Source organism: Sceloporus undulatus, chromosome 1 (genome assembly GCF_019175285.1).
Source record: "Sceloporus undulatus isolate JIND9_A2432 ecotype Alabama chromosome 1, SceUnd_v1.1, whole genome shotgun sequence".
Classification (NCBI taxonomy): Eukaryota; Metazoa; Chordata; class Lepidosauria; order Squamata; family Phrynosomatidae; genus Sceloporus; species Sceloporus undulatus.
In genome coordinates, this window is record NC_056522.1 from 237987269 (window position 1) to 238011988 (window position 24720).

Here is a 24720-nt window from a genome sequence, read left to right on the forward strand (position 1 = left end):
ATTTTGTTGTTGAGCAAATAATCTCAACACAGATTTCTGAATCAAGCATACCTTTACAAATTCCTTAACTGAAACCTCAGAGAGAAGCTTTTTTTAAAACTAAAAGTACAGTTCACCTTGGCAGGTACTTTGAATTCTCCATATTCTTTCAAAAGTTCCTGTGTTTCTTCTGCTGATTCTCCTGTGGAGTTGTGAGTAGAAAGGTAATACTCTCCTGTTTCCTGAATCCAGTCTAAGGCCTACAAATGGAAACAAACCCATCCAATAAACAAAAACAAAATGGATTTGTTGTATACACGTGATCCATTTTCATTGACATTTCCAAAGCACATGATCGAAGATTTACTGCAATAGCATAGTACAACCAACCCTAAGGAAAGGAAAATTTAAGGGACATAATGTAACAGGAAGTCCCCAAACACAAAAGCGACATTTTAGAATAAGTGTGGATTGATTGTGCAAAAATTAAATGCAGCAGGCATTTATAATATGGGTAAAATATTACATCAGAATTTCCTGTTTGCTCATTTTGCTCCTCAGCCTACATTGGTAGCTAAATGGGCTTTTCAATTAGGAAAGATGAAGGTTGTGCTGCCACAGATGATTTTGTTGAGGTCACACTGTGAAATTCTGCTAGCCTGTCACAGTGATTTGTTGTCTATAGCTACTGTTTACTGCAACTGCAGGGAGAAAATCATTTTGCATTTACTAGTGTTGCCAGAATACAACACAGAGAACACTATAATACATATGCAATAAGGAAGGCTGCCACTGCTAGACTACTTAACATTTTCCATTCTGGGTTTTATTGTTCACCCTTTTCTACATATGCTGAAAGGAGGAAGGTTTCAGATTTGTATTACAGCAGATAAGAACTAAGGTTAAGGATCATGAGACATAAGAAAGAACCATGTATGAGATGAAGCAGCCAGAACAGACTCTCTTTCTGCATATGCATGGATAAAAGTAAAGTTTGATTTCTGGTTTACAAATTGTCAACCTCAATATTTATTCAGACTAATGCCTCATCTAGACCACATAGTTTTAACAAGTGACAGGTCTTGAAATCAACTTTTCAGAGTCTTTTCCATTCCTGACAGATACAAAACATTTTACATGGGATAGCACATTGCAAAGTGCATATTCCCCAAAATACAATTATTAAACAGGCTCTATTAGTTATCAGATCTAACACATGAAAATAAGAGGGGATGAAAGTTTTGTTAAGCTACCTGCTTAGCACTGCGTTCAAAGACCACATACTGCTGACACTGATCTAATCGTCGTTTCTTCAGGGTCCAGAAGTGAAGAACACGGTTCTCTCTCTGTAGAAGCTCACTCAAAATGGCTGTGGAAGAAAGGAGGAGAGATGTTACTATATGTGGCTTAGCAAGGGTACATAGTAGTTAAGCTGAAATCATTTCATCCTGCTACTACATCACAGAACTAGAAGTTCCTGGGCTGAGGCGTTTCAGACCCGGTTTTAAAAAGCAAGACAGTAGAGGGTGGGCAGCCGCTAACAGAAGTAGCTCATTAAATAAACACAGACATCAATCAACCCAAAAACATATGTCCCTCTTACATAGGCCTGTTACAGACAGCCAAAATAAAGCTGCTTCGAGTCACAGTGGAGGTATGGCGTTTCAATGATGCATGCATCCTAAGAGTCCAGAAGTCGCACCAAAGCCACGCTAGGACAAGGCTAAATTTGCAAATCATACAAGCAGCAGAAGATTAACTGTCCAGCAATTCCATGTTAATTTTGTAAAATCAGATGCATTGTGCTGGGGGCATCATCAATAGCTACTTTTCTGTTTATATTTCTTTATTTACAATGTTTTTATAATGTCATGCATGCTACTCAGAACTGGAAGGTGGTATACAATTTTTAAAATCACAACTTAAAATACAATAACACAATAGGAAAAGCCTTTGATTTTTAAAAACACACACGTTAGAAGGCCTGGATAAAGACAAATGATTTAGTTTTGCACTGGAAATATTGCAGTGTAGGGTCCAAGCATGCCTGTACAGCAAGTGTGCATAACCTATGGACCTTGCACACGGGACGTATAAACCTGTGTTTCATGCTTTCCTAATTTGTACTGCTGCTTCTGCACTACTAATGGCACTGTGAAAACTACAACACACCAGACAGTGTTATAGGGAGAGGGACAAGGCTAAAGGTTCCTCCTCTCGCCAGTGACTTTGTCAGCATCACTGCTTTGCTACTGTTCAGAGACTAGAAGGAGAGAATTCCATAAATATCTATGGTACATCACACTTCGTACATTTGCCTATTCACTTATATAGTATTTATTAAACCATGTTATTAGCTTTGGTGGCACACATACTGAGCTCTGACAACAGCTCTTTGGGGATTCTGCCATAGAGTTCTGATTCAGAAGAATTCAGATTCATCTTTCACATTTGATTGTGTTACATACAGCTTTAAGACACCAGAATGTTCCTCCAAATTAATACAATGTCTGAAAATATATTTTTCAGAATAATTAATCCACATTATTTCCTGCACAGAAGTGGTGGTGTGATAGAAAACTCACAAAGAAGTATTTGTTTTGCAATACCTAGCCCTAAGCAGTTACAGAACCACAAATTAAATGTTCCAACAAGATCTTTTGAGATACACATGATATTTTAGTAATTATTTTAAAAAAACCTAGTTGATACCAACACTGTAGGTTGTAATAAAACAAAATTCCATGTGGCTTCTAAAAGGAAAACCAAAATCTGGATTTTTATACATATGCTTGTTTTCTGCTCAGTCATCTCCATTCATGTTAAAACCAGTCCTGCCTTGTGGACATATTTTCATTTCTTAAAATGACAATGTAACATGTTTCATTCACTATCCCTTCACCCCTGTACTTATGTCCCATTGATACACATGTACAATAGAAGTGACTGTTCAGACAAAGTTCCTAAGCAATATTAGTGAAAGAAATACAGATTATTTAAAGCATGGATTTATATCAGTCTCGGGCATTTCTAATTTTTTAGTGCAAGCAAGCATCCCAATATTTGGAGACCCCAAACCAAACTACTTACGGTAGTCATTACTACATTGCATTGTCAGTCAACTGTTACTTTTCTACAAAACTGAAACAAATTAGGAACTGTTTGATTGTGGTCACAAAAGAGAGCAACTGAAGCATTATCCCAGACTCTCCCAAGATATATTATCACCCAAGCAGCTCATGCTCTTTTGATCATACAAAAAAAGGCAAACCTAAAAATTGTCATATGGGTTTCTATGTCAAAATGACTTAGAAAGAGAGTAAACTGAATTCTGAGAAAAGGAATCACATTGTGAATTACAATATTGGCTCCTCTTGAAAAACGAAGGTTGATACTGAAGCACGATTTATACTTTCCTCAATTTCCCCAGTTTCTGGAGTGGATACAGTCATCTTCCCTCCACACTTAATCAGAAAAAAAAGCTATTCACTGCAGCACAGTGTAGCTGAGTCATGGATGCTGTACCACAATTTTCCTCCCTATCTTTCCTTCTTAGTGCTTAATTACAGTAGTAGTTCATTGGTGTCAAATACCAGAAATGATTTCTGAATCAGATGAAATTATTTCTCCTCCACTCTTGCTTGCAAACGGGAAGGAATGAGCACATGTTTCTTTGAAACTGTACAATAAGATTGCTTTCCCTGAGCTGAATAAAACAATCATATTTTTCTTCCTTATCTCTCTGTTATTACTAATGACCACAAGGTTACCACTTAGTAAGTGGCAAAGTGTAAAGTGCTGTCCTATCAAGTCAGTGAACGATCTTGAACCTACCAGAGCAAGGTAATACAAAGCACATGCATTCATAAAACCAAATTAGGTGCATATCAGCATGCAGCTGTAAATAATAATAAGTGTTCTATTGGGAAATATAAATTTCCATCTCTCAGGATAAAATGAGACGTTAAGGGGAATCTGTATTTCTGTTAATTAACCCATTTTCCTCCCTCAGTAGGATTTCCTCAGAGATATGCACCTTAGCAGTCAAACTTGCAAATTTATCTTGTTTATCTTTTAATGATACAAGAAAGCATACTAAATGTAAAATATATAGTTGCGGAAAATACTCTGTATCCACGGATTTCTTTCTCAACAGATTCAAGTTTCCCTGGCTTGAAAATATTCAAAAATATATAAATTCCAAATAAGAAACCTTGATTTTGCCATTTTAAATAAGGGACAACATTTCACTATGCCACTGTATTTATTTGAGCATCCATGGATTTTGTTATCCATTGGGGGGATACAAACTCCAGCAGATACAAAGGGCCCACTATAATGTGCCATGACAAGCTGAAGTTTTTCACCACTTGAGAGATGACTTCTTTAAAAACCACACTAGGTCAGCAAGTTTGACCCTCAGTTTTTAGAGAAAAGGTAGTGGTCTGTTTCCCCATGGCCATAGGTAAAACTCCACTTATTTCTTCCTGTGCTAAAGACAAGGAACTGAGATATGAAGTAGAAAGCTGAGTGACTGTAAGATCCAATATCCCCAGTTTGTCAGTCTAAGCAATTAAATCTATAAAAACGCAATGAAAGCTGTCTGTTTTTCAGCCTGCTGTCAGTGTAACCCACAACTTGGTTTTGTATCTCACCTTGCTTTTTCTCTCCCTTGATTAGTTGACCTAGGGATGGGCTATACATAACATGTTTTCCCCACCCACAGTATCCTATTTTGTCTATGTTTTCTAGCCCTGCAGCTCACAGGGTCTTGATCTTACCATCACCAAAAAAGCCATAGTCTGATACACATTGAGTTTTTCTAGACATATTAACTATACTACTGAAGGCAGCTGACTTTCTGACAAACCATAAGCCTTGTGTTAACAAAGCTTATTTGCAAGGCATTTAGATTATACTATTGGAGCTCTTTAATGACTGAAAGCATGAAAGATAGGTTTTATGATTCATCAGAGGAAGACTCTCAGTAACATCTGCCTCAAAGATATTCTGTAGCTATTAATATGATAGTAATTATCTATAGAATATGGAAGATATCCTACTACAAAAGTGAGCATATTTATAATTTCTGTGCTAGATATTTCTATAGATCCACAGTTTGCATTTCTGAGCCAGTAAGAAACCCATTGGGTAACATTGGGCAAGTCATAGTCTCTCAGCCTCAGGAGAAAGCAATGGCAAACCTGCTCTGAACAAATCTTGCCAAGAAAACCCCATGATAGGCTCACCTTAGGGTCGCTATAAGTTGGGAAAGACTTGGAGGCACACAACAACAACAACAAAAGGAGGAAGAAAAATGATAACATGCAATACCATTGTATCAATCCATTATTTCCTAATCTTATTCTCCTTAAGTGTGAGAAATGGAAGGTACAACAAGTGGCAAATATTAACTATATTTCCTCTGGTGTAAGAAAACTTCTGTGGTGAGCACAAGCAGAGGCAGTGAGTGCACAGTGTATTTCTAATGCTCAGCTACCATTCCATTAACACTTCTCTTGAAGAACACTGACCTTTGACTTGTTGCTCAGGTCCCCTTGTATGGCTCACTACCCCTGGCATGCTGACGTTGTTTCGGTGAATGTACTTGAGAAACACTTCTGCATTCCTTCGTGCTAGTGTGCAGGCCTGTAGGCAGCAAACAACACCCATGCCCCCCCCAAACACAACAGTTACCCTTTTGACAAGTGAGTAAGAAAATAAAACATCAAGGAATCTAATGAACTGTGACATGAGCTTCTTTTCTCATTTGACCTCTGAAAAATTCTGATGTGCATGACAAAATACTAAGAGAATCTCAGAGTGCAATCACACACATCCATCATCTTGGGGATGGCATGATATAATAGGATATGCTACATGGGGAAAAAAAAAAACCCTAGATGATTCTAGCAGAAAAGCAACAGTGTAAGAGCCCAACAAAGGATAATACATTTAAATCTTTATTCTGGCAGATGCCAGTTGATTTCTTCTGAAGAATGTTCCTTTAGAATTATACTGTTACACCATGTGTATGTTGTCACTTTGAAAAATGAATGAATGAAGAATTCCTTGAAGATGTATGTGAACTATGATCAGCTGAGGTGTGGAGCTAAGGGGGGGACAGCAAACAAAAGCCTGCTTCTTCCTGCTGCAATTTGTTTGCTATTTAATATACAACGACAATGAATTGCTTTATTCTAATTAGACTAATAGTCCAAATAGAATAATACTCTTTAAAACTACTGGCATCAGTTTTGAAAAGACAAAGGCAGAGATCCCTCCCAGCCTTGAAGTTCTTTTATATGGAAGTGCCAGAGAACAAATCTTGTTCTTATATACATGCAAAACATCTTCATGAGCCACAATCTCTTCCTTTTGCTGCAATTACTGAGTGAGAGCTGAGAGGAAGGAAAGCAGGGAAGGAAAGGGCATAGTATATGAGTTGGGGGCTTTACGCTCTACTCAAATATACCCTTAATTAGATTAGGAGAAAACAGGAAACTTCAGTTGTCCCTCCAACGTGGCAGTTTACCGTCTCCCTCTCAATCTCTTCCTCCCACCCAGGAGTTACAGAAGCAAACATAAAACTACCTAGAAACCAACAGCTGTAAAGGTCTGTCCAAAGCCATCTTTACTCATGCTTGACTGTTCTCTATTATGGCAGAAAGCCTTTGCACAGCACAGTCTGACAACTACATCTAGGTTTTTTTTTGGGGGGGGGGGGGTGGGGGGAAGAAAAGTTATTTAGTAATGCTTAGTCCTGGTGACACATCAGAAGCCAATGCACTAAAGTGTTGTTCATGTGAGTAAGCTATATTCATGTGAGGAGTACAATTTGTGAAAGATCTAGTCACTTCTATGACCTGAAAAAGCAAAAGTTGTGAATGAAAGGGAAGGAGATGCTGCAAATGGAGAAGCACCCATACATGTAACAATATTGCAAAGTGGTGCCCATTTTTCCTTTTTTGGAATAAAGAAAACCCTGGGAAACCCTATTCTTGGGGTGATGTGGAGTGACTTTAGGCTGTCCCTTCATGAAACCATTACAGAAAGAATGGACAACTGTACATAATGTGTATGCTGTGCTAGTTTTCACTTCTATAAAACAATATGCAGATACACCTTTGTCTTACACCGTAGAATCTACATGGATATGAAGGCATACAGTTCATAATCTGCATTTTGTCTAAACCAATTCCCACCCAGGATGACTACCAAGATTACTGCCCAGCTACTTTCATAGTTACCCCAAAGTAAAAACTACTAAATATTGAGACAAATAGGGCAGACCTTGAGAAAGGCTTCCTTTTGTTCCAGATGTTTGCTGATTAAGGGGATAACATGATCTATTTCAGATGCTGGTCCAAGCTTATCACGGCCTCCACACCAGTCTTCATCCCTTCGATACTCCTGTTCCAAGCTCTCCAACACACTGCAAACCTGAGACACAAACCAGCATAAAATAGCTTGGCTACACAAGCTGTTGTGATCTACAATGTTAAGTAGTATTCAAGTGTGCTTTAATGCAGCATGAATGATCTGGAAATGGCTTGAAAACAGTTTTCAATTGTTTAGGCCCAAATTATAGGAAAATCCTGGGTGATCAATGGTGGCTTTCCCCATTATAGAATCATAGAGTTGGAATTATGTAAAAATGGTTCAGTAATAATACTGCAACAAACCCTACTGTGGTTTCCCAAAAGACTGAATTTGGGTACAAATACAGTACACCTGCATTTGAATTACTGTAGAAATACAGTACACCTTTGGAACATTCACAGATCTATCGTCTGTGTGCAGAGTAGAAAAGGCTGAGCCAAAACTTCTATTAAGAGCATCTTTCTGGCAGAAACATGAGATATAATTCAGATAGTGCACCCGCTCCATACATGGGAACACCATACTTGGTCTCCTATTTATGCGCAAGTCACATTGCCATCAAATGAATGGCGGGCGCTTTGCCGCTGCAAGCTTGAGCTTACACGGGATTTGCCTTATGTTGGGGGGGGGGGGGGGTCTGCAACGGATCCCAGCATAAGGCAAGGTTCCACTGTATGATGTGTCACAAATCTCCATTGCTCACTTTTTTTATTGTTGTTGTGACTGTAGTCCTGCTTCTACTGCTAACTCATGCTTCATGACCTTAGTAATGGCAGGAATGGCACTCTGAGATGCCATTTATCCAGTCAGGTTTTAGATTGAGGACATCACTCTTAATTTGCTTCTTGATGACACCATATCAAAAATAGTATTATCATGAACTATATTAAAGGGAATTCATAATGCATTTACTCAAGTTTGATAGGGTGCAAGATGGACTTCCTGGACTGTTGCTGGTGGTGAATTCATTGTGTGGTTTTCTCTCTTTAGTGCAATAGCTGTGGCTTTGCAGCACTCCTTCGTTTGTATGCAGCACCAGAGCAGCACCGTGATGCCACGCCCTGTATGGTGCATTGCACAGTGTCATGCTGCCTGGGGTGGAGCCAGGGCATGCATCGTGGAGACCCTACACCCCAATTCCACTCCCAAGCCGGCCCAAACTGCCGGTCTGAACAGCCTCTTGGAAATACTTTTGTTGCTAAAACAAGAATCTAGTGTTATTCTTGCTGACCTGACCATATAAAGTAGCTGTCTCCAATGTTCTTTCTCCATTTTTATTTGTCTTATTTATCATATTCAGTAAGTAAACTTCTGTTACCATCTTAAAGTCTACTTTTAGGATCTCAGTAACTGTTGTGTGGATTTCCCCCCAGCACTTTTCCACAGTGCAGCAATTCCACCACATATGACACTTTTCTTTTAGTACGCCATCTCTGCACCTTTTGACAAAAACTCACAACACCAGGTTTTTTAAAAGGCTTTTATGAAATCAGAAGTAAATATCTAGCCACTTCCACATTCATCAAGAGCCTCTTGAGCCTCTGAGATTGGTGGAAGGGGAAAAGTGCTCCCAGGCCTTACAAAATTGTACAATCTTGGACCTGAAACAGACAGGCTGTCTGCTTCAGCCATTGGTTTACATCCCATTTCAGTGAATAGGTGGTAATAGATGCTATCTCATATAACTGACTATGAGAACAATAACTGACTATATTCTATGGGAACAATAATAAACAAACAAACAAACAAACAAATACAGTATGACTGTATAAGGCACTGTTTTGCTCACCTGTTCTGAAGTTTTATAAAAAGCAACAGATGCATTAACCAGCTTCAGCCTGTCTTCCATCTTGAGCATCAGCTGCTGCCAATGCAATGCCACCTTCTCTGCACATTCTCTGATGGCGTCAGCATCATAGTGCCCAGCCTGCAGCAATACCTCTGCCTTCTGCTGTACCTGGAGGGCACTCTGGTGTGTCTTCTGCAAGGAAGTGGCATGAAAGAGGGACTGTGTATGCGGGGAGGAAAGAGAGATTTGTATAGATGTGCCAGGCAAATGGTATAATGATGTGAGGTGTGAGCATGAAAATGTGAAAGAATGAAACATTTTAGAGTGAGTTCCAGAACTAACAGATTCTCTTCATAAAACATTCTGCAGATAAATTTTCTTGCTTATTTTAAATATTTATACTTTTCTAAAAAATATGCTTGTAAGCTCAATGGAAAGGGGATGTTGACATTAATGATAATTTGCATAATACTTTTAACATACTCAGTACTTTTAAAAGTTTGGGTCACCACCCCCAACAACAGACCTGAAAGGTAAAATATTAATATGTTCAATTGAAGAATCAGAATAGGAAAATGTGGTTTGTTCAAAAGAGTTTCTTTTAACATACTGTTGTGTACTGCAATGCATTGAAAAGAGCAATACACCCTTCCAAAAATAATAATGAAGTTAAAAATTATGAAAGTATTCAAATGTTACTAGTTGCTACTACCTAGCTAATCCAAAGGGTTTCTCTGCCCCAATATTCATCTCAGCTCGACTTGTGCAATACACTCTATTTGGGGCTACTCTTGTACCAAGTTCAGAAACTCCAATTAGTACAAAATATGGCAGCCAGATTGGTCACTGGTACATCTAGGGCTGACCATATTACACTTATTTTAAAATCTTTACACTGGCTGCCAATTAGTTTCCAGGTGCAGTATAAGGGGTTGGTTATAACTTTTAAAGCCCTACATGGCTTAGGTCAAGCTCACTTGAGGGTCCTCTGGTATGAATCTGCTGCAGCCTAAGAAGATCAGATTGGCTGCGGTTACCCAGAGGGCCTTTTCATCTGCCGCTCCTAAATTCTGGAACGGCCTGCCAAAGGAGACCCGTCATATCACTACTCTTGATGCCTTCAAAAAGGCTGTCAAGACGGATCTCTTCCAACAGGCCTTTCCAGACTGACCTTCCACCCCACTGACATTAACATGAACAGCTGTCCTCCTCCATGGAAAATGGCCCACCTCTAGTTTGATGGTCTCTTTATTGTATTCAATTTTTAATCTGATTTTATATTGGTTCACTGTTTAATCCTGTTATAAGATTGGGAGGGAGGGAGGGGTAGGGGATTATAATTTTGTGGTTTTATATTTATATGTATTTTATTGTTATTGTTTATGTTGTGACCTGACTTGATCCAGTGGAAAGGGCAGGCAAAATTAATTAATTAATTAAATGGATTTGGAAAGAAAGGGACAATATGATGACTAGCTCTTCTTTGCTTCCCTATTTTTTGCAGACACTAGAGACATGCTGAGACTTTAAAGACCATCAATATTTAATTTAATCTTCCACTCACTGAACAAACTTGCTTTCTCCCATTGGCACAACAAGTGAAGTTTTTAGTGAATACCTAGAACAAGCATCTCTGCATGCAGCAACCTGCGCCAACAGGAAACGTGTGTCCTGCTCGAGAGGGAGGTCTGGTTAATCTAGTCAATATGTAGCTGAATGATGCAAAATCTCCTCCACTGGATGACAAGTTTTAACACTCTTTTTAAATTTGCCATAATATGTCAAACACACATCAAATGTTGTTAGGAGCCTACTAGGAAGTGACCAATACCTCTGTTAAAAAATGACTATACATAGAAACAATTTATCATTGTTTTTGAAGGAGCAGGATATTGCTGCTTTCAGTGCACTGCAATGTCAACAATGCGAAAAGAAGCTCCCAGGCTAACTGTTAATAAGCAGTTTAGTGCATTTTTGTTTGAAATATACTACAAAAAATAAATCAATAAAATTTCTAGGCATAGACATATTAAAACTGGGCACATATCAAGATAAGAACATAAAATAGCTGCAATTTTCCAATTGCTAGGAATTTCCAGGCTAGGTAAAATCAGTTTGTCCCAAAAACTTTAATATTTATATTAGACAGAAAATAAAAGAGAGTCATTTTGAAATTGGATATATGTTCTAGCCAACATAGACTGCAACTTCACATTGCATATTGTTGCACTAGAACTGCAACAAAAAACCCCAGTTTTAGTATCATGTCATTGTGACCACTACATTCAACTGGAAATTCTAGTTACTAGAATCTAGTATTTCCAGCTGCATCCATAGGAAAAAGAAAAAGAAAAGAAAAGAAAGAAAACCACTAAACTTTGAAGTAAATATAGTTGAAATATTTAAAAGATAACCTAGTCCACACTAAGGTCAAGTCTGTCTGCACAAAATAGCTACTAGTCCTTTTAAAGAAGTATCTGGGCTCATGTAGCAGAGCCAGAAATGGACTCCGATACATATCTCCACTCAGCCAAGAGCCTACTGGGCCAGTTATTATCTCTCAGCCTTACTTCCTTACAGAGTTGTTCTGAGGATGAAATGGCACAGGGAAGAGCAGCTATCTGTTCTGCTTTGACCTATTTGTTGGAAAAGCTGGATATAAATATAGCAGATGGACGGACAGAGAGATATTACAAATATGGCACTTGCTTCCAGCTGCGTAACAGGCCGATTCATTAGGGACCTTTGGATTTGGAATTTATTTCCAAGGCTGATGGTGCACCAGAACAGTAGGTAGAGATGGACAGAGCTAGGGCATAAATTTCCTTGAGGTGTTCACCATCTTGATAGCAGTTTTATTGGCAGAGAGGAATTTAGGGATATATGGGTCAGGTTCAAGCTGTTGTATGGGTCACCTATCACGAGTCACCACACTACAAGAAGGTCATGCAGCAGATGTAGAAATGTATGCTGTTTTTTTCCCCCTTTAACATCTCCTTCTCACCGTATGAGATCCCATGAGTTCATAGCAGCATAAAATATACCCTATCTCACTTTCAGGAGAAGAGGTAGTAGGGCAAGGAATGGATTTGACCCACTCCTGGATGAACTATGTGCTACATGGCTGCAATAAAAATGAAATCCTGGGTTGGCTGCAGATTACATAGATTTGGCACCAAGATCTGGCATTAAGGTCGTCCTACTTTTATGGTGTGGTTGCCACTAGACTGGATCCATTTCAGTCGGAGTGGGCAGGCTTATTATCTGTCAAAAGGGGTTTCCATAAAAGATCTAGGGGTGAGATGTTTTGACAATGTTTCAACACAGTGTCTGACAAGCCAGGCTCACTCTCAGCCACTCTCATTGCAATGCAACCTTCAACTTCTACACCCCAAATGGCTAAGTCCTGAAGTTTGATAAACCAATTTCAGCAAGCAAGTTAGGAGGGGAACTGGTCAGCAGGGTAGTGGACTGATGATTAGATCCAAGCCCTATGCAGTGCCAAATTCTGCAGAAATAGTAACCAGTAAAATGTTGTAGCCATTTCATCCTAACATAAGTGGTTGCAGTTGCTCATTCCCCCTACCTCTTTTCCCCTTCAGTATCTATAGCCCCTAGAGGAGCAATTTAATCAAGTTGCTGAAAATTCCAGGTTATTGGAAATGCAAAGACTTCTATTAGCTGAGGAAATGTTTGATCAAACTTTGGGAATTAGCCATTTTGAGCAAGCACACTGTATAAATACCCAGAAGTGAAAAATAAAACTGAATAAATTTGGGGAAGAATGGGAAGGTTCAGACACTTTTGAAGTTCAAAAATCTCTTTAATTGCATTCCTCAAGTTATTTTTTATTAAATAGTATGCATTATATCTTATATCTTTAAAGTTTATTGATGCATCTAATAAAGGGTAATAACAACAGGAAAAATAATGTAAACAAAACAGAAAATGTTTTCTTCTGTTTACCAGTATAAATAACTATTTGACCACCATGTCATTTCAGAAAACTGCCTAAGATACCAAGAATGTAAACAATATTGATTTTTCAACCCTTCTGCAGTTGAAGGAAAAAGCAATCTGTTTTCTATTACCAACACAAATGCTGGTAGTAGAGCAGCCCAGTTTATGGAACTCATATTTGATGCTGGAAAAATGATATGGTTCATCCATGTTCAGTGTATAAATTTTGGATTCACATAATTGGCTATTCTAATCTCTTGTCTTTCAATCTAGTGCAAGACAACTTAACAGTCTTTTTCTTTTTCTTTTCAGGAGCTGGGAAAAGAAGAAAGTGATTTCCATTTATTTATTGCTAGCCAGTAAAACCAAGTCTGGAAGCAAATCAAAGGCTACTACCAGTAGTGTTGTCTTTCGAAGCATAAAAACACTGGGCAGGATCTAGTGCTGGATTTCCACTAACAGAGTAGCAACTTCTGATGCACTACAAAACCCTGTTCTGAAGTGCTGGGAAACCATGAAGGCTCCAAGAGGAAGGGAAGGGAAGGAATCAAAAGAATAATAAAAAGAATGAGCAGCATTTTCATCAATATTAAGGTTTTGTAAGGAATTGGGAGGTTCAGCGATAGAAGAGTTTATACCGTGCAGAAAATGACTTCCTCCAGAACTAGTCTTCCCCTGCTGTTATAATGTAAGCAAGGCAATTCCCTGATAATTTTGTTTCTTTTCCTTTTGATCACCATTCAGATTATGCCCTGTCAGATGGCCTCATCTTTGCCCATTTATGAGAGGAAAGGAAATGCAGATATGCCCATTAATGTTACCTCTATGGCCAGCTGGAATTGCTCATGCTCTCTCTGGAGCTGCTCAGCTTCTGACAAGGAGCTTGCGTTGACAAGACTGGCATTGAGCATCGATTCTCCATTCCGGATCCAGCCAAGGACCTGGAAGAAGGAAAGAAAGAAATCTTAAAAGACACACTGAAAAATAACTTTTTAACATTTTTAACTTTTAAAACTTTTTCTACATGACACTACTGGAGGAGGTCATTCAGAGGTTTTGCTGATGTGACATTGTTTTATGGATAATGCCCAACTCTACTTTGTATTTCTATTTATTTATTAAGTGCCTAGCGGCACTGCCGAATTCCTGAAACTGAAACTTGGGGGGGTGGGGTGGAAGAGTGAACAACTAGAAATTTAATCTGAACTAGATGGAAGCACTTTTGGCAGTGAAACCAACTACAGTGAAAGTAGGTTTTCAAGTTATAGTAGCCTAGATTTCAATAAAGTGTACTCTATTATAAGTGGGGAACCTTAGATGGAGACACACAAGAAGCTCTAGGAAAATAAAACCCTCAAACTTATGATCCATACTAGAAAGAACCCCAAACCCCAAAACTTTTAATTGTGCTTTTGTTCACTGATCCTACAGTAACCATCTTGCAGCTGCAGGGACACACTCAATGGCCAATCCACCAAGCCAGAGTTTTAGAGTCTATTGTTTCTTCCCTTATCACCTAATTTTGTAATACTGTATCATGTCTGATAAAGAAGTCTGGAGAATTTGAAAAATCATGTAACTGATATTAGACTTCGATATCACTTTAGTGATCTTAATAAAAGTTATCTATTCCACCTTTACCCAGTTTGCTAATCAAAATACTATGGGGAGCCTTATCAAATGCTTAGCATCACCATAAGGGGGGGAGTTACAACCAAGCCTTCATGAGCCTGGCTAAAACATCCTGCAGTTTGGCTGGTGCTGAGGCATGATGGAAATGGGAATTTGTCAGAACCTAGAGGACCACAGGTTCCCCATCCCTGACTGAGATGATGAGGTGGAGGAAATTCTTAGCAAGTTTTCAAATGATACAGAACTGGGAGGGCAGCTAACACTTTGGTAGACAGGAACAGAATTTGGAAGAACACTGATAAACCAGAAAATTGGGAAGAAATCGATAAAATTAAATTCAATAGATATAAATGCAAAATTCTAAATTTGTGCCAAAAAATCTTTGAATACACAGGTATAGGATGGGGGGACCTCATGGCTCAGCAGTACATGCAAAAAGGACCTTGAGATTATTGTTGATAAATTGAACATGATCCTGCAATATGATGCTGCAAGAGCGAAGGTAAATGCTATTTTAACTGGCATTAATAAAAACATAGTTTCCAAGTTGAGGGGAGTAATAGTCTCATTATATTCTGCACTGGTTAGGCCTTGTCTGAAGTACTGCATTCTCTTCTGGGAACCTCATTTTAGGAAGTATATAAACAAGTCATAGCAGGTTCAGAAAAGGTCAACAAGTATGATCAATGGTATGGAGAATATAACAATATGAGACAGAGTTGAAGGGATGTTCAGCTCAGTGAAGAGAAGACTGAAGAAGTGATATGATTGCACTCTTTGAATATCTCAAGGACTACCATCTGTGGTAGCAGGCCTGTTCTCTGCTACCACAGATGGTAAGATCAGGTCTAATGGTTTGAAGTTACAGAGGGGTAGATTTTATTTGAACATTAGAAGGAACTGTGAAGTCGAAGGTTTTCATGGCCGGCATCCATAGCTTTTTGTGGGAGTTTTGGCCTATGTGGCCATGTTCTAGAAGAGTTTCTTCCTGATATTTCGCCAGCATCTGTGGCTGGCATCTCCAGAGAATGCTTGCCTAGAAAGGAGTTGGGTTCACACAGTATATACATACCCAACTCCTTTCCAGGCAAGCATTCTCTGAAGATGCCAGCCACAGATGCTTGTGAAACATCAGGAAGAAACTCTTCTAGAACATGGCTACATGGCCTGAAAAACCCACAAAAAATTATTAGAAGGAATGTTGTAACAGTAAGAACAAGCCAGCAATGGAATCAATTGCCCAGAAAAGTGGTAGGGTCTCCTTCATAAAGGAGGCTGGACAGATATCTTCAAAAACAGGCCAAACAACAACCTACTAGGGGTGCTTTAACTGAAAGATGCTGCATTTTAGCAGAGGGTTGGACTCAATGGCCCATGAGACCTCTATAGCAACAGCAATAGCAAGAACATTTCTATACCACTTATCAGTAAAGTAAGAACTCCCTAAGCAGTTTACAATGTGTAAACCAATTGCCGCCAACAAGCTGGGTAATCATTTTACTGACTTACAAAATGATGGAAGGCTGAATGGGCCTTGGAGCCCCTGGGATTGAACTCACAACCTTGTGGCTGCAGTACAGGCATTTAACCACTGTGCCACCAGACCACCCTACTCTGTGATCATACAATATATAATTGATCATATAATTGATCATTGATCTTCCAGCTCTATGATTTGGAATGAAAGATACAATTTTTACCAAAATGACTAGAATGACAATTTATACCAAAATGACTGAGAAGGCAGTCCATTTTGCAGATGTTGGTTGAAACAGCACAATAAAATAATTCATTTTTTTTACAGAAACAAGCACATAAACTTCATTTCTCTCTTTAAAAAAACAACAATTTCAAAAAGGATATCACAGCTGGAATTTTAAGGTGTGGGATGAGGCCCAGAATCAAGTGAATTTTTACTCCTTGAGATACACCAAATTTCTTTTCAACATCAAAGGATGACATTACAGGTGCATATTAGCAGTTAATATAGGTAGAAAGTCAAAACTAGCAAGAATGGCTGCCAGGGCCTTCTAAAAATATGCAAAATACCACATCTTTCCTGATGTAGCTTTCATTTTTATATTTTAAACCTGTTTCTGTGCTTAAACTGTTGCATTTGGGTGGGGTGTAATTTGGCTTCTGGAGAATATTAATATATGGATGCAGAACTCATGGGAGTTGAAAATCAATAAAGGGGCTTCTTTTTATTTGCTTCTTTGATGCCAGCTGTGTAACACTTTGCCATTCCATCAAGTACCTCTTCATACCTCTGAGGCCTAGAAACTTATTTTGTGATTTTAATTGAAACTGAAACCCTTTAACATTTTAATAAGTGCCTGTGGGTCACATAACAGAGCCTTAGGCACCACATGTGGCTTGCTTGCCATATGTCATTTGTTGTTTAATAGGGAAGAATACAATTTATTTCTGCATATAAGCTCCCAAATTGCATATTTACACTTAGACATATTTGCCTGCATCTCCTGGAATCATTTTATGTGGTTGGAAAATAATGTGTCTTTTTGTTTCATGTTTTGTCTATATAGAAACAGATGAATCCACATCACCAATAGAAGCAAACTTTAATGTGTGATCAAATGTTGTTCATGATCTGCAGGGCTTTGAAACCTAATAAATTTGGTTTAACTGTCTCAATATAATCCTTCCTGCAACCCACACCTCTGTTCCAATCATGATTAATGAAACTGCCTTTAAAGAATCCCCTTTCCCTCCCTTGGTCTATCTAGCTTTTAAAATAGCAATTGCCGCCACCCTTCAGAGGAAAGAAATTCATCGCCATTAAGTGGAAATAAAAAGAAGCAAGTTGTCCATACATTTAACTGATCCTGAGTGGAGAGAAATAAAATAAAATGAAATAACATTTGGTTATACTGTATTCAGCAGCAGGGTTAGACTTTTTCATTTATCTTGATTCTCTCAACAATTTTTGCTACAGTTGCCAGAGAATGACATCTGAGATTCTAAAGGAAGTTATGGTGCTTTCATACTTCATCCAAAATATTGAAACAGTAGACTGGTGTTGTGTGTACTATACAAAACCAGCTTGCGCAGTTTAAGTTGGGCTGGAACAAATAAATTGCCCTGATGACTCATCATGATCTAATGCTGGAATTTTTCAGTGGACACTTTCCTACTTAACATTGTTATCCTAGGAAGTTGATGTGCCTAGGAATTTTAAAGAGGAATGACTTATTTTTCCCAAGGCATAGACATATGAAGTCTACCCTGTGGAACTGGAAGCCACCTGGTGGTAAATTATGATCATATGTTATTTATACAACACCATTCATGTACATAAAGTTTTCTAGCAGAAGCAAAACAAGACAGGTGCTCTCCTCTCAAAGACTGGCATCTAATGTTGACAGAACAGAAAGACACAAAAGGGCATTTACATGGCCAAAGAGCAGCTGTATGAGAGAAGGAAGGTGGATCCATGCTGACACCTATTTTTCATGGAGGCTCTGCTCGCATATGGTACAGGTTTCTCAGTTTACTTCCTCACACAACTACAATAACAAAATTGTTCTTTTGCCTTTTTAAAAAAAAATTGGTGCATGGACTCCTATTGGGCCAATGAGCACTGGAGAGACTTACAAGAAAACAACATTGCGAGAGAGAAGGGGAGAGAGAGGTTCCTTCAACAAAACTGGTGGCTTTCTAGATTTATTCTAGATAGGAGATTGGTGGCTGCTGGGTGGTGGGGGCAGGATGTAAGGATCAAAAAAGTGGAAAAGGATGAGAATAAGCTAACAGAACCCTATAAATACCAGAATGGCATCTGGATATTTAAAAAGGTTAAGAAAAGTAGTACATACAGCAATTGCAATCACCATGTTCGTGACACTTTTGGCCACTTTGAATGTCCCCTAAATTTAAGTCCTTTCTTGCTCTGTCAAACAGAACTATATCAGAAATTAATGTAATTTCTATATCCGTTACCCCATCCAGTTAGTTCATTTCATAACAAGTAAATAGCAACCAACAGCACCATTATTGCATTACTATGGGAGACTACCACTAAAAGTAATCAATACTAAGTATCTAAAATACTGTGTCAAATTGCCAGCTACTTCATGATCAATATCTTTTCTGCATCACCAGCTTCTGCCTGCTTGTTACTGACTTAAACAGACAAGTGTAAATAACTCAGTGAAAAGGATTACAGTCCATTATTGCTCATAGCCTTTAGTTTTAGAACTCAAGGCCAGCTCTAAGAATCAATCTGAAATCACTAAATGAAGCCTGTGACAATTTGGTAACTCAGAGCTTAAGGGTCAGAATGTAGATCAGCAGGGATGGAACATTTGCCCACACTTAATTTCTTTGTTTACACTGATAACCTCTTAAAAAAAACAAGACTCCCCTCATAAAACCCTTGAGCTGATCCATACAACCAGACTGTCTGGTTTTGTAACATAAGTTGCTAATGAGCATGGCAGTAGCTAACAAGCTACATGAGAGCATAGTGCACAGAGCAGGGAAGGCAAGTGTCCATGCCACCTGAACCTAATTTGGTCCACAAACTCTTCCAGTCTGGTCTGCAAAAGGTCCAAGTGACACAGGATGGTATTCTGGGAACCACAGTCCAAAAAAAACAAAAACAAAACTAACACTTCTAAGGTCTGGGGCTTTCTCAGTCATAGAAACAGGCATTCTCTCATCCAGATCTGTACCAATTGTCCTACTAGTAACTGAAAGATTAAGCTGTTTATATTCTGTGCTATGTATGCCACCAGATTCCAAGGTGGTACTCATAGCACATTGGAAAACAGTCCTACTCTTTCTCTTTTCTGTTCAAACAGATAACAGGAGCACACCAACTTAAATGGGAGGATCTCAGTAAAACTGAAAGGGTGTCCTTTTTTGTCTTTCTGGATTTAAAATGAGAGCAATATTTTAATGGCTACATGCAACTCTTCCTGCAAAATATTCAGCCCCTTGCTTTAAAAAATAGTTTCGAAACAGACATTTATGAATAAAGTATACTTAAACTTTAGCAGCACTAACAGTGAAGTGACTCATTTGGTTTTTCTCCTTTCCCATCTTTTCTTTTCTACCCTTCTGTTGTACTAAGAGCCAAAATGGATAAAATTCTGCTTGCACCAGAAGAAGCTTGTTGGGTTTGGGTTTTTTTTCTTTTCAATTCTCAGTTTCTCTTTCACATATTCAGGAAACATTAATTACTTTTACATCTTCTTGGAAATGTAATACATGTTTCACTAAGCAAAGCCCTTTGTACGTGAAATTTGTCTAGAGGATTCAAGGATAACTGTAACTGTGCTGATCATTATCATAGGGTAGAGAATTTAAGCTACTACAATTAGTATAATCTCCTGAAAAGCAAAGGAGTAGGGATTAACCTCATTCCAACAACTGGAGAGATCTGTCTTTTACCCCTTTTAAATACTTTTTGAGAGTTTCCATGAAAAATCCATATATTATGGTAATTCCTATAAACACAGTCAAGAGTTTATAGATGTGCAGACTCCCCATTTTCACGGCCAAACAAAGCAATCAGTATTATGACTGGTGGGAGGGTTGGTGTTCTGGGGTTTTTAAATTGTATTTTTAATTGTTTGAAGTTTTATTTATACTCTTAGAATCTGCTTTGATTCCTTTGTGAAAAAGCAGAATACAAATAAATATTATTATTATTATTATTACCCAATCTCTTCAGCGGGACTGAAAAAATCTCCCAGTGAAATTGCAAGTGCATCGAGGGCCTAGAAAGCCAGATTCAAAGGTAGATTTAACTCTTCATTATTATGCCATCATCTTTCTACTATCCAAGATTTTAAAAATCCTGACACTTTGGACTTTAGGCTTCTGAATACATGAACAGAGTGTCTTCTCTTCTATTTTCAATAGGACCTACATCAGATTGTCTTTAAGATGGCCTGACGTTATTCCTTGTCATTGGCATGGTGCTATCTCATAATTGGGGTAGGTAGAGCCAGGATGTGTTCTCCAAGTCTTTCCCTTGTCTTTCTGGCAGTTCCTTCTTTTTAACTTAGTCATGAAGCAGTGCAACTATGGTTGGCGTCTCTTCCTCGTGCTGCTGCTATTGGTAGGCCATTAGCAAAGGAAAGTACAGACTCTTTAGTATGAAAGACTTGAAACCCATAGATGGATATCTCTGTGCCTGAGATCCATGAATTCCAACCAACAGTAGTGGCCCCTAAGCCTAGCTCCAGCTCTGCGACAGCACATCCTTCTCCAAGAGTTCCATGATCCCTGCAGCCAATGTTCTTACAATAGCAGCGTGTTTGGTATGACAGTCTAGAAAGATGAGCAAGTTAGGCTTTAAGCCAAAGGCTTTGCCCATAAAGGCTTCCCATTTTGTGAGTAAATGCATTCAGCCTTGGAAACACCATACTAGCCAAGAGGTATTAAAGACATCAGTTGAGCTTCAGACCTTGTCAGAGCAATAGTCTTACTTGATGCTGTTCCAAATGCTGCACTGCCTTGCTGCTCTGTAAGCTCCTACTATTTCTCAAACTATGGCAATACTGTGTCCTATGTGCCCATGTATGCCTATGAACTAGAGATTCCCAATGGCTAGTCAAATATTTTGATAATACCTCTCACATCTTGAGGACACTTTGCCACAGAACTGGAAAAGCCATAGTAAAAGGAACCCTGAAAAATTGTTGTCTCTCTCTTTCTCTCAACATCATCCCAATAATTTGAAAACCACCTGGCCATTCTGTTTATGAAATCTGACAGAGGCTGGGAAAGGCCGCCACTGTATTGCACTTCCTTTGTTTCCAGAGGTTCCAAACATCAACCCATTCCTTTGACACTGAAGCCTAAGGAGTACACTTTTGAAAAGAATAACTGTTCCTAAATGAGATGAGGGCTACCCCCCCCCCCATTTTTGGGATTTCCCATTGCCATTATGTTAAAATGCAACCATATATAGGCATTCTAGCCTTTCCAGATTTTTTACTGTGTCAGCAAAAGTTAAGTAGGGTAGCATTAAGAATAGGTTGGTGGTAGCCCATTCTTCCTTTGCTCCTAGGAGCAAGGGCAATTTGGTAATGAATTTAAGACCATTCATTGTTTCAGATGCCCTAAAATAAAAGTGAAGCCCATTTGGATCTGGGCTGGAAGTGAAGAATGTGCCAAAATCAATATAGATTCCAATTTCACTAAGTGATTTTGATTATGACTCATCCCACAGGAAGCCAAATCCAGCCACTTTATGACGGGGCACTGATATATTTAAACCCAGCTCTTTCCAGGGAAAGTTATAGCTGCAATAATTCACAGGTTAATAATCAATTGACTTTTAAAGTATTCAGCTGAACAAATAAAATGAACTCTCTGAAAAGCACCTAAGTGAAAAGGCTCCCCTATAAAGCTAAAGAAACTCTAATGAACCACAGCTGTTAACATCTCTCTTGAAGTAGTCTGAAAGTTCATTCCTAGACCAATGACACTTTGCTTTCTCTTTATATTATATAGATGGTGAGAGAACAATATGGAAATAACATGACTCATTCACATCTATTAAAACAATATCATTCCCTTAAATTATGAAGAGGTTTGTAGGAAATATTACAGAGCAGGTCATACATAGTGAGAGTTTCTAAGCAAATAAAAGAACGAAACCAAGAACAGTAAGGTTCAAAATGAGTTACAGCCACAAGCAAGCACCACAGATCTTCATACGGCTCTTATGACTACTGTAAGGTGCTCTATATGGGCTTCCAGACAGTTTAGGAGCTTGCAGATACTTTTCAACAGGTGATCCTGTGAGAAATATTGTTTCTGTTACCCCAGAGTTAAAAATCTTCATTGGTTGCCATTTGGTTTCAAGTGTGCACATGCTTCCTTTTCCTTTGACTCCTACTCTCCTTTTGATGTCAATGACTAGATGATGCATCAGGACAGTTAGTATTTATTTAGAGAGGGAAATCTGGTGGAACATTGAGCAAAGGCTGAATGGAAGTTGGGCAAACTGGCAACCCCACAGTCTGTTTCACTACCATGTGCAGGATCTATTCAACTAGCGCTCTTCATACTTGATTCTTGATAAATTCACTACATTATTTAGCCCACACAAGCAGCCAGTGTGAACTGTATTTACAGTTATTTAATTTATTTTCCAGTTTATGTCTCAATATGAGGCAATAAGACATCTCACACCATGATTTTACAAAAATCAGTTTTGTCCCCATGCCAACAGCAACATCTGCAGAATCAAATGCTAATGGTAGTTTTTTTTTCTGTAGTAGTTTCCTAGGGATTCACTGCATGCAAATAAAACAGCCTGTTAAAACACAATATTTCTATTCCCCTTTCTTATTCAGCTATACCAAATGTCTTGTTCTCAACCAAGGTTTTTACCAGTGACAAAATGTTCCAAATCTGTTTATCCATGAATACTATGCAAATGTTAGTAACATTTGCATAAACATTTGTAACTTCACAGCAGCTGTGTTCATTTGACACTTCACATCCTCCTGACACCCCTCCAGTTTATGAATTTTTGTTCCACCACAGTGGCTTTGCTTGCAACAGAAAAAGAACATATTCTGCTAGGCAGAAAGGAACAATATATCTTGACCAAGCTTTGTGTTTGCTATAAAAACAATGCAATTGTTTCAAATATTCTGCAAGATTTATCAGAACATTATGCACCTAATGAGCAAGCTGTCCACACTAACAAGGCTGAGCATCCCTAACTATTTAAATTATACTGCCCTACTAGTTTACCCTATACTACATTACATTAGACAATCGAGGTATATCTCTACTGATAATAATATAGGTGCGTTCCAGACATGCAAAAAGTACGTACTAGGTACGTACTAGGGTTAGGAAAGGGCGTCCTTTCCGGATGCCCTAACCCTAGTACGTACCTAGTATGTACAAAATGGCGGCGCCTATTCTACATGGGCACCGCCATTGGGACGTCACGACTGCACCGCCTCCAAACAGAGTGGCGCAGAAGTGACATCCTGGCCCCGTGCAAGGGTGCCTGGGGCGCCTTTTCCGCAGCACCAGAAGGAGCTCCGAAACGGAACTCCTTCCAGGTTTGTGGTGTTGGGCGCAGCCTTTACACAGCTGTGCCAGTGTCACAAAAGAAAAAGGGGCTGAGCGGCCCCTTTCTCTTCATCCCTGCCGCTGTCGGGGTGTCCTTGGGGCATGAAGCCCCATGGACACCCCTTTCCAGGCCGCGGGGAAGCGGCCTTTTGCCGCTTCCCCACAGCCTGGAAAGCGGCAGATCGGGGCCTCAGAGGCTGCTGCTGTGGCAACTGAGGCCCCATCTGGCGGGGAAAGGGGCGGGAACAGGCCACCCAAAAAGGGCGGTCTGTAAACCGCCATAGTTTCTCTCTGGGGAGAAATTACATGAAACTGGAAATGTTAGTTTATCTGCCACTTCCATAAATTAAGTGATGAATTCAAGTTTAGTTTTCATAAGAATGTGGATTACAATTAAGATATTCTTGCTATACAATGAAAAAAATAATTTAAAATAAAAAACTTCTTCAAATGAACTAAAGGATTATGGAAATTGAATGCATAACATGTATTAAAGAAATATTTACATTGCTGATTTTGTTTTACATCTAAAGATTAAATAAACTAACTATGCTTGCTAATAGAGTACAGACAGATTAACTTGATTATTTTATGTTTGTTCATTTATGTTGGTTTCTAGAACCTTAGCTCCAACCTGAGATGAGTACCCATGAACTGCAAACCTGGTGTTGATGGCAGGGTGCAGTCCTACCCAGAACACACTGTAATCCCAATAGATTATCTGTGTTGACCAAGATAACTTCTATTTCATTGGGATTGAGCCTCTGTTTTTTCATCTGCACCCACTCCACCAAAGCATCCAGACAATTTAGGATAATTTAGGATACCCACAACGTCTTCAGCATCAGTTGAAAAAGGGAGACAGGGTTGGGCTTCGTGAGTCCAGTGGAGAAACCCTACTTCAA

At 38.9% G+C, this 24720-nt stretch overlaps 1 protein-coding gene across 1 annotated transcript in view; it reads right to left on the bottom strand.

Moving 5' to 3' along the window:
* Window positions 1–24720, bottom strand: part of KALRN (kalirin RhoGEF kinase) — a 695315-nt gene that overhangs the window by 181574 nt on the left and 489021 nt on the right. The window contains 6 exon segments of the mRNA XM_042446189.1: window positions 117–239; window positions 1233–1348; window positions 5514–5628; window positions 7273–7422; window positions 9152–9343; window positions 13933–14052. Coding sequence (XP_042302123.1) covers window positions 117–239; window positions 1233–1348; window positions 5514–5628; window positions 7273–7422; window positions 9152–9343; window positions 13933–14052 — 816 coding nt within the window.